This window comes from Aplysia californica, unplaced genomic scaffold (genome assembly GCF_000002075.1).
Source record: "Aplysia californica isolate F4 #8 unplaced genomic scaffold, AplCal3.0 scaffold00423, whole genome shotgun sequence".
NCBI classification, from domain to species: domain Eukaryota; kingdom Metazoa; phylum Mollusca; class Gastropoda; order Aplysiida; family Aplysiidae; genus Aplysia; species Aplysia californica.
In genome coordinates this window covers 378,338-389,650 of record NW_004797693.1, presented here as the reverse complement: position 1 = coordinate 389,650, position 11,313 = coordinate 378,338, and the positions used below count along the sequence as shown (strand labels likewise).

General features: G+C 40.2%; 1 protein-coding gene across 1 annotated transcript; it reads right to left on the bottom strand.

Annotated features, from left to right (window-relative positions):
- Positions 1-3,159: 3,159 nt before the first annotated feature.
- On the bottom strand, positions 3,160-7,527 carry LOC101862819 (major royal jelly protein 1). The gene is made up of 3 exons (XM_005104521.3): positions 6,693-7,527; positions 4,709-5,499; positions 3,160-3,715 (listed from the first exon to the last, which is right to left on the bottom strand). The coding sequence occupies exons 1-3, from the start codon at positions 7,035-7,037 to the stop codon at positions 3,421-3,423; spliced, it is 1,431 nt and encodes a 476-aa protein (XP_005104578.1). The 5' UTR covers positions 7,038-7,527; the 3' UTR covers positions 3,160-3,420.
- Positions 7,528-11,313: the final 3,786 nt, after the last annotated feature.

Below are 11,313 nucleotides of genomic sequence, written 5' to 3'. Positions count from 1 at the left end.
GAGAGAGAGAGAGAGAGAGAGAGAGATAGGGAAACAGAGGCTGGAACAAAGAGGGAGAAAAGAGAGGAAGGTGAGGGGGGAGGGAGTTCAGTTCAGAGATCAAATGAGATTAACTGACATTTTGTGGCTTTTGAACAAAGAGTACATTACTAAATCAATATTGACCAAAGAATCCTTTTTACGAGTACAAATTTGTCATTCTTTTCTGAGCTATTCAAATTTACGAACACCTTTTGTTCCGGGCACTTTCATTGAAGACGTTTGATATTCTAGAACTTTTAGCTCCATCTGAGGTTTGCTTTTGTAATGGCTTTTATTATAAAGGCGAAATCTGTGGCAAAAGTACAGGAGACCAGTGGGAGACAGAAATGGAGTAGAGACGATACATAAAAATTAATAAGCATCAGGTAATAATTTATTGTGCGTTAAAAAATTCGTGGCGCAGTTTATTTTCAAATATCTCCTCAACTATCCAACATAAACTGTTCAGCTTTTGCACAGTGATTTATATCAATATTTCTTTAAGATCAATATTTTTGTAAACACATTTTAGCTCTATTCTACTTAAGGAATACTACTAAAATATTCCAGTGGGTGGTTTCAACAGATATTTAAAGGTTTAATCTATAGCTAGGACAATATCGCTTTAAATGCAAGTCCGTCATTTTTTTCTAATTGCGAGATTATGTTTATTGAACGCATGTTTTGAGAATTTTTAGTGCAAAAAGTGTTCGCTATACAATAGTTTCTTATAACTAGTTTTGCCACAAAAGTGTCATTGGTGAAGCTACGACGTAGGCCACATGCGCGCGCAAAATGTGTGTGAGAAGCAGGAAGTGCTGTGAACAATTCCATTTTTAGCGTGAAGGAGATCCGTACCATTTTATATAAATTTATGAAGAAAAGTTTTTAAATCTAGCCTCAGTTGTGGGAAAATATGATTAAGAGGGTAAAAGAGTCGGAGGAGAAAGGGGAAAGGAGGAGATGAAAGAGATACAGAAGGAGGGATGGGACACCATTGCCCTACGCCTGTCTGTTTGAAGTAGATCTATCCAAGGACTAAGGACACACAGGTAATGCCTTGTTATAGGTATCCAACTCACATGCCAGTTCTTAGACTTTTGAAAATGGATGCCTGTTCAGAGAGAGGGGGGGAGAGAGGGAGAGAGAGAGAGAGAGAGAGAGAGAGAGAGAGAGAGAAGGACGACGACAAGAAGAGGAGGAGGACGGGAACAGGAGGGAGGGAAGGACTAGGGTTATGACATCATAGCCTGCTAGTTTTATCAACTCCCAAACCAGCTGTCCGACTTCTTATCAAATTGTTTGGCACTTGAAAACTCGTCGCCCGTTATGTAAGTAAAGTGTTATACAAGAATGCAAGCGGCTCTGTTTCGAATCCCCAACTCAACGCGGCATTTCTGAACCAATTTGATCCGATTTGAATGCATGTGAGCTGAAACTATGATCTGCCTTACTTTTCTCTCCTTTTCTTTTTGTCTTTCGTGCTTAAAATAAACATGAACAATTTGTCTTGTTCTTGGCGTTCCTATTGGCTGTCTTTGATTTCGGTTTGTTGGTTTGTTTTAAATTCTTGTTTTGTTTTCTCGATCGTTTGTTGTTGTTGTTGTTGTTGCTTGTTTCATGTGCGCTTTGTTATTTTAAGGAAGTTTTGGGCGTGGAAGAGGTACCAGATGACTTCTGTTTTGCATGAGTACTACCACTCTCCTGGATACAATTGGAGCATTCCCGTCCGAAGGATAGCTCCAACCGTTGGGATAAGAGGATCAATTTGTGTCTTACGCGGTGGAATCAGGCGCTCGTCAATTTTTGGGTATGGGCAGATATTGGTATCATCTTAAAACGCGTTCGTTAGTCTTACTTTGGATGACCCCCCTCCCCCCCCCTTTCCACACATCTAGAAAAGATAAAGATATTTGCGGGTGGGGGTGGGGGTGGTTGTATTGTTTCAGGGGTAAATTTAGCAAAGAAATGGCCGCCAATTTTGGTGACTTCCAAAGCTCAAGAGCCCTTAGTAATTGAAAATGTACATATAATTTTGTGCCTTTAACCAACGTTGTTAATTAAAATCGACACAGAAATGTGTTTATAAATGGACATAACATGTGTTAGGCCAAAGAACAAAGAATTGCCAAAGTGGCGAGAAAATGCCGGTTTCTTCCATTTCATTTTTTTGATGAGCGCCTGATTTCACCACGATGCCTCACATTTCTTGTTAGTTGTGGCCCTCGGTCGATAGACTGAATCTGGAAGGAAGACAGAGAGGATTGTGGGGGATTAGCAGCACTGTTCCAGTGGGAAAATGCGTCATTTGAGTGCAAATAATGTTTTTGTCCCTGTTACCGATCCGGGAATACATATATGTTTTAGATTGGATTATAGACAGCCTTACACGTCCTTGGAGAAGGACTAATGACGACAGCCAGACTTGAAAATCCACTGCTTGTTGAGTATAAAGATTTGAAAATGAAAGGAAAGAGGGCAACTCTAGTATGACCTAGTTTTTTTTCGTTTCCCTTTTTTTGGTCTCTCTGTCTTACTTTCCCTTTTCGTGATGCAAAGGTCAGAGAAGAAACAACACTCGGTTGTGTGGTATATACAAAAAACCCACTGTTTTGCAACATTTCAAGAGCTATCAAAAGACTATTATTTTTCTTTTATACTGAAATCTTCTCTGTGCTTCAAAGATTTCATGAATTATCAACTAAAGCATTCGAGGGTTTCATGTCAAAGATCACACCAAGTCAACATAACTTCAGTCTTTGAACGTTGATAAATGCAACTCCCCAAAGGAAAACAATTTTTTAGTCTTCAAAACGTTGACCCCCCCCCCCCCCCCGCCCCCTTTTAATGTTACCACCGTGTCTTCAGGGCAATGAGAGGGGAATATTTACATTTTTAGAACTAGCCCGTTATGTATAGATATATATATATCTCAAAGAAATGTAACTGTGCGAAAGAGCGTATAGAAACGTAATTACTGTTTGGTTAAAGCTAATTCGAATGGAGTCTTTGGCAAATTTTCTGCACTGTTTCTTTTTTTTTTTTAATCGAAGCTCCTTGGATTTCATAGAAGTCATACCACACTGAAATAAAAGATTAATCTCATACCAATCTCAAATACAATAGAACAGAATGAGGTTTGTAGCGGTATAAAGAAGTTTATTATTCTTTTATTATTCATTTTGGCAGGAATGAGATGTAACAGAAAACATTCATCCAGTATTCTGCATAATTTTACGCTTGCAGGCATGCGCTTAACGTTTACACAGCCTAGTTGCTGAAACCATTTCGTTTGTATCAGAAGAGAGGGAAGCCAATATGTGCAGAGACAGACGCTTACTAAACTATTAGAATATAATCTCATCTATTTCGTTGATACTATTTTAATCTTTCAGAAGGCTATTCCTCCCACCAACTCTTCTTTCCACTCGTGGGTTTTGTCAAGTAGCTGACGTCACCAACGAACATCCGGAAGACACGGAAATTGGAGCCCTGACCCCCAGAGAAGTCCATCTTGTCATTCAGGTAGAGCTGCAGACGTTCTGTGGTGAACCAGAGGTAGCCTTTATCGTCCAGAGTGAAGCCGTCCGGCCATTGCATGGTCACGTCGTTAGAGGTCAGCTCTTGTATGGTGGCCATGTTGACCTCGCCTTCGGAGACATTTTGGGACTTGATGTCTTTGCTGCGTTGCCACCTGGGGAGGGGAAATTACAAATTGTTGACAGCAGGACAAGAAAAAAAAGCGATGTGTACTCAATGTGATGAAATTTAAGTCCACCAAAGACATAACTTTCATTTCAAGATAGTGGTCCATTCGTTTAATCGGGATGTTGATGTCGAATAAAGTAATGGTGGTGACTATCGACACACCTGCACACACGGACACACATGGATATACGTGCGCGCACACACACACACACACACACACACACACACACACACGCACGCATGCACGCACACACACACGCACACACAAACACACATACTCACACGCACGTACAAGCGTGCACATATTTACAATAAAGGGAAAAAAATGATTTGGGTTTAAAGCCCTTATCAACTACAACATATGCATACATACAGACATTATAATATATAAATAATATATTGCATACCCCCCCCCCCCGGCCAAGCACAAACATACACTTCTCAACCCCAGCGGTATACTGCATTTTAAAAGCTTAATGCTGCTTAATTACCCAAAAAATCTAACAAAGAGTATTATGCTTTACTTTTGGTCTGTTTAAAGTATAAACCACCAACCACAAAAGCGAATGTTGCAAAAGTGACAACATAAACATATAATAATGATAAAGAAATAGAGAAGGAAGGTGATAAGATAGCGTTGGAAGAGGGGAGTGAGAAGCAGGATTTTGTTGACAAATATTATTAATAAATGACATGGTTAAGATTGAATACACACACTTCTTGCGGGATCAGAAAACATATCAATGAAGGTAATAAAAGCAACGACTAATCATATAATTGTATCCTGCGGTACACTTAATATTGCTAAATATGCCAGTGTACCCGAAGAACAAGACAATAGCAAAGGCAATAAAAAGCAATTTTTTACATTGAAGGTTTAAAAGCAAACAGCACCAACAGCAGCTAGAACAGCTATTATAAAAACAGATATTCAAAAACATGCTACACCAAAATGTTTTCAACAGAAATGCATACTCACTCGGAAACAGCATTTTCTTGCATTACTCCGAAGTACAGATTTTTCTTCCCAACAACAATTGCGTCAGAGGACCCACCTTTGTCTCCAACATTCCTAACATATTCCTTAAAGTCTGCGGTTTTGTTTCGGAGGACTGACGTGGGAATCTGGTACAGGTTATTGTTGCCAATAACACAGTAGTAGACGTAATCGAAATTGGGAGACATTCCGATTCCGTTGATAGGAAAGTCCATGGTGTAGTTAACATCATTAATGGTCAAGATACCGTTTGGTGCCGGTGTCATTGTCGTGTCCTTGAAAGCCCATGACGTGTTCGTCTGAAAATCGAATACCACCAGATTCGCATCGCCAGTATCAGAAATATACGCGTACCGGACTTCCGATCCATCTGGCGTGACGTAATCTAACACGATGTCGTTCAAGAAGTTTGATGTGTTAGATACGACCGAGTCTGGGAAGTCGTGGCTTCTCACTACCCGCCCGTTGTCGTTGAGGTCCAAGACCACAATCTTAGCAGGGCAGAAATTCCCCGGGCTCGCCGAAATCACTCCAGCTCGCCCGGTGTCAATGATGTACATATAACCTGTATTCGGATCAATAGCCTTGCTCGTTGGAAGCTGGAGTGCGGAACATCTGCCCAGTTTTTGAAAGCTTAGATCGGGAAATGGTTGGAGCAATGCCTGTCCGTCTTTCACGACCACTTTATTGAGTCCTGAGGGAGTTCCCTTGACGTATTTGACTCTGGGCGCTGTGACGTAGACTTCATCTTTATATACCTGGACCCCAGCAATCTGGAAGAGAAATAAGACATCAAATAAGTTTGAATGTAAATAGGGAGACTGTGCATGTGGGAATGGGGTGGGTGCAGGGGGTGAGTACACCGTCCTCATCTTTATCAATCATAAATATTACAATGACATTTCGTGTCACAGTTACCCTGTTTACTCATAGTCTTTCTTCTTTGCACCATCGTGCTAGGTTTCAGGGTTAGCCGAATGATATTTTGTCAACTTGCAATGCAACTGACTTTACATACCATGGGACCGTTTTTTTTTCTCTGCTCCACATTCTACATTCTACATTTACTCATAATGAAACGTATCCCTTTCTATTTCCCACCTAATATGAAGGCCGGTCGACTCGAAATGAAATACTGAGAAGAAACATACCCCAAGCTTCAAAGCAAAATGCACCTACTACTGTCTGAAGGATTTTTCTAAAATGTGGCAATGTTGAATATTCAAAATTGAGAAAGAACAAAGGCTTTTTCAAATATTATTTTCGAGATATGATATATATTTATTTGACAGCTTTGAAACGAAAACAAAGTGAGAATGTCTGTACTCCCTCGCTTTGATCATCAGCCAAGAGGAAAAAAAACCCTTCATGTTCCAACCGACTGTTATACAGTAGCTGTGCCTCAGTTATGTATGAAAAAGTTAACGAACTTGAACAAGGTAGAGAAGGTGAGAGATATCCTAATTGGGGACTTCTTAGCCCAGTCGTCTGTTTTGGAAATTGTCTCTCAGTTTAAAAGGACAAATGGCATATCATGTGTTGAGCAAGGTTTTTTTTTAGAAGCTGTGGGGTCCGGATTTAATAAAAGAACTTAGTGTCCCTGTTTTTTTAATAGACGTACTGTAGCGTCACCTGGGCCAAACGATAAAATTCACTGTTAACTTTACATACCCAGGAAAGTGTCGGAACGGAAACCACTTACATATAGAAGTTTGGACAGAAAGTTTGTTTTCACATTTATTAATTTATCAATTTATTTATTTATTTATTTATTTATCTATTTATTTATTCATTTAATGTAATTTTGTTTGCGTTTGAAAGGCAAAGGCTTTGAAAAATCATTGAAAATTTAAGATACTCTAGCGCGCGGCACCTTGCTTGAGGTCACACATTTTTTGCTCCTGTCCATTAGGGCTAACGTCGACCCCGAAGTCTGGAAGAATACCAAATAGCATAAAAGACCTACCCAATTTGTATTTGGGATGAATTCGCCGTATTCAAGAAAGATCTCCTCCACGCCTTTAGGAAAGTCATACTTCAAAGTTGTCCACTCATACATCAGTTCAGCAATTGGGGGGTCTGTGCTGTTCAGGAGTGCTCCGATGCCATCGCCAGTACCAAACAGAGCGCTGTTGTCACCATTTCCCAGAATTCTATCTATCAGCTCGTTATACCAGTCCCAGAACAGAATTCTGCTCCTATTCTGTCCCACGCCGCTCTCTGCGTATGCCTTCCATCTGTCTGCCACTGAGCCGTGACAACAGGACATGACACACGCAAATAGAGCTATACGTAACAGGCTACCCGCCATGCCTAATGTAGTTAGAGGAGGTTTCAAAAATCCGACTGCTATACTACTGGGTCTTTGCCGATTCTTTTCGGATTAGATTTATAGCTGTTTCAGAATTATTTTTAGTTTCAGCGTCCGATGTTTCACAAGAACTGAAGTTCACTTTGAGCACCACGGTATGTGGGCTCTGTCCTTTCTATGATAAAATCACTTTGTGTCTTTCCTCCTCTGAAGTGATTTTGTATTAAGGTTTCGTGTCACTTAAATAGGCGACACTCCTCGAGAAATATCATAGGGATCAGTACAAATTAACACGTGGTGTCCTTTTAAAACCCAATCCCTCCCCAGATCCATTCACCTTACAATCTTACCCAGCCGCCCCCACCCATTCACCTCAACAAGAAAAAAAAAGAAGAAGAAAAAACAACTACTCAGTTTCACTCCTTGTTATTCTAGTCTGTTCCATCTCCACTTCTCTCTCTTCCTCAAACAAACGCAAGTGGACAAAAGTACGCTCCCACTACCCCGCACACATACAAATTATATACTCTTACTGTATGCACAGATGATCACGTACTCACGTTACACAAGAGTGTGTGCTCAAATATGAGAGTGCTCATATAAGCCATACTTACAAAAGAAAGAACAAGCTCTTTTATTCTGTTCACGCCTCATCCCTGCGTAAGAAGACACTAGCGTTTGTGAGCAAATACTTGACACACCGGTTCAACAGCAGCTGTTCACAAGAGGTTCAAGGCCGTGAGCAGTATTAGATTTGCTAAGTTGAATAAAGAATTGAATGGTGATTTCTGGTAAATGTCTTTTAGAAAACCCCTGACAAAAGAATGTTCACAAAGTTGAATAAAGAATAATGAGTGGTAATTTTCCACAGTTTTCTGAAAATGTCTCACAAATCTCTGAAAACACATTACTGTATTAAGGGTTGTAATCTACTGTAGATAAAACGGTACTGATAAATAACAAAAAGTGATAGTGAGACTGGTGCAATGATCTTCAAGAAAGAAGATGGTGAACCGAGTACTCGCATCATGACGACTTTCTGTGGATCTATGTTGCGTTCACATTCCTTTGTGAGAGTGCATTATTGAAAGGCGCGACCAGAAAAAAACAACAATTATGATCATCTGAAACAGAGATTACGAAACTATTTTCAAAGTGGGCCGGATAACTATGAGAATGCTGCTCTTGGGCAAGCTAGCTTTGTTTCTATACAATACACTGGATACATAGAACCCGAAGACACCCAACCTATTGAATTATCAGTGCACATAAAACAACTGTTACAAAGAGTAACGATAACAAATATTACAATGACATTGCATATTTGTGGAATCCTCGTATGTAGGTGACAGGTTATAATCCGGGGCTTCACATTTGTGGTAAGAAAAGTGCTAAAGGGGGGAAAAGTTCACATTAAAGCCGAACAAGCGTGTGATACAATACATTATTATTAAAGCACATTCAATTTGCATTATATAACGTTCAATAAGGTGATTAAATCAATTTGTTGATTAAAATAACCCGAGCACGCTACAAACACACGAACACACAATATCTTCCAAGTTTTTTTCCCCCATGAGTAGAGACATCGTGGCAGACCGGAAGAACTGACCCCTCGGGCTGTAGTTTGGTGACCCAGGGTGACCTCTGACCTATATATTATACTCGTTCAAGTGCACTAGATACGAGAGCACTATGGCTCTTACAAATAGCTACAGGTCCACTTAAATATGCCTGAAAAAGACAACCTCACAATTAAGAGGATTACATGTCACACATAAATTCACAGCAAATTTGTTCTCAGGAAACTTTTGATAATAAACAGACCAAACTGTTCAAGACAGCCGCCATCATTGATGAGAGAAGTCGGGGGGAGGGGGGGGCTGTGTTTTTTGTTGCTTTTTTTTTGGGGGGGGGGGATAGCGTAGCCATCTTGGACAGGTTTCTGCTTTAGGTTGATATAATATAGTGGTTACAGTTGCGATAGACGGGTTTTCGTATTGAGCAGTGCCATTAGATAGAAACAAAGGGGGGGGGGGGGAGGGAAATGGTCGTTTGTACAGCTGATTGACTTGGACGGGAAATGGTCGTTTCTACAGCTGATTGTCTTGGACAGGTGGCTGCCTGCCGAGGTTCGACTGTAGTTGTTCTGAGGCGAAAAGATCCGTCGTCCATGATCATAGATGAGCGTCGGTGGCCTTGTGCTTAGGCTCTCGAACTCGCAACCGTAAGGTCTTGGGTTCAAATCCCATCTGTGGCCCGAGGTTGTATCCTTGGGGAAAGGCACTTTGCACCAATTTTCCTCACCTCACCGAGTTGAGAAATTGTGTACTCAGCTATAGACAGCGAAAGATCTTGTCAGCTTGTTGGCGCTTAAGCGCTTAATCAGCTGTATGCACTGTATGCTTCCCGGGAAGCCGAGAATGTTCCTGGAGTGTTGTAGGGTCCGCTGGGGGTAATAATTATAGTGTAATGGGCACAGAGCTTTGTCGAGCGGGGGTATGTGCTATACAAATGCTATTTCTTATATTATCATTATTATTATTATTATTATTATTATTAATATTATTATTATTATTACTATTATTATTATTATTAATAATATTATTATTATTACTATTATTACTATATTATTATTATCATTATTATTATTATTTTTATGAGTGCAAATGTGTTGAGCTGCATCGACCGGATTTACGTTGTAGATTATTACTTATACCAGAGAAGCTTCTTCGACCCCGTCTGTCAGGACCAACGCAGGCACGGAGGGATTCAGCATGTTGCAAAAATATGAAAATATTTATTCGAAAAAAACAACCAAAAAAAACCACAAACTCATCCCCATTTTGGGAATCTAACTCAGGTTTTGTTTCTTGATTTTTTTTCTTTGCATGTGCCCATAACTGAGAGAAATCTACCATCATGACTAATTCATGACATACACCGTTGTGCTCGCGATACGTGTGTAAAAGCACTGCATAGTGAAGTTATTGTTTGGCTGGCCTGGTTAATCACTGACGGTCTAGGCGGCTGCTACGATTGTCGTTGGTTTATAAAAATGAACTTAAGCTAGTCAGTATGGCATTTTAGAAAATGAACCACAACTTTTTATCGCATTTTTAGCATTTAATCCATGAGTGATCTGCGCCAGGTGGATTGGCACCTTAACACGCGCCAATCCACATGGCATGATACAAATGTTGGCATATTACTAATGTTAGGCTTATGAAATTAATTCTAAATATCCAATCAAAAATTATGGTTTAATTTATTTATATATGACGTGGGGTTGTCTTGAGAAAGAAAAATGTACCGGCACTCTTGTATTGCTTTGTTTTTGTATTCTTGTAAGACCGGGATAGGGGGCTCTCGAGGCCTAGAGGTTAAGATTTTCGCCTCTCATTCAAAGGTCCCGGGTTCGAATCCGGGTAGCGACGGAAAAAAGCTTTCTTCTCTAAAATTGTCTCCTTTCACATCCTTTCCTGCTCTCTAACAATGTTCTGTCGTCTGATTTGGTTTCCGCTTTCTGCTCCTACCTCCTCACCTCCTTTGCCCCCACCTCTGGGCTCCTGGCTTTCTCTGCAGTCTTTCTACTGCTTCTCCTTGGCTCCTTCTTTCTGATGTCTTCCAGCCATACAACTGATCTTCTGGTTGGAAAGATCTACACCTAGCCTTCTCGGACAAGGGCGAAAAATCTCGGATGTCCCGTGTGCAAGTTGCGCTCGTTAAAGATCCCTTGGTGGTCCACAATCGATAAGAGTAGGCATCAGGCGTCACCCAGAGAAAATTCAAAATTTCCTACCAACTGAAAATGTTTAGTTTGCCCCTCGAGCTCAGATGACCTTATACAGTTGCGAGCGCCGTAAAACACTTACAACAAAAAAAAAGACGGGATGGTCAGCATCACGATGACGTGTTCTGTAAAGTCACAAAAGATGAGAGGCCGAGACAGGAAGCGAAGCTCATCTTGGAGTCTGCTGTACTTTCAGTAATAATGACATTATGTCAACAGCAGATATAAATAAATTCAAGCAGTATTGCTTATACGTATTTACATTTAGTTTTTAATAAAACAAAACAAGAACTATTAATGGAGAATTTATTCTTGTTAAAAGGCGCGCTGTTAGTTTATTAGTCACTATCAGTGTAGTTTTAACTCAAAAATCTATAATGTTACGCATTTCTCCCCCCATTGAAACTAACATGGAAACAAAAAGCACGTATAGACCTCACATTTCATGTTGGTTTTATGATGCTAGGCTAAGAACTAATAAAG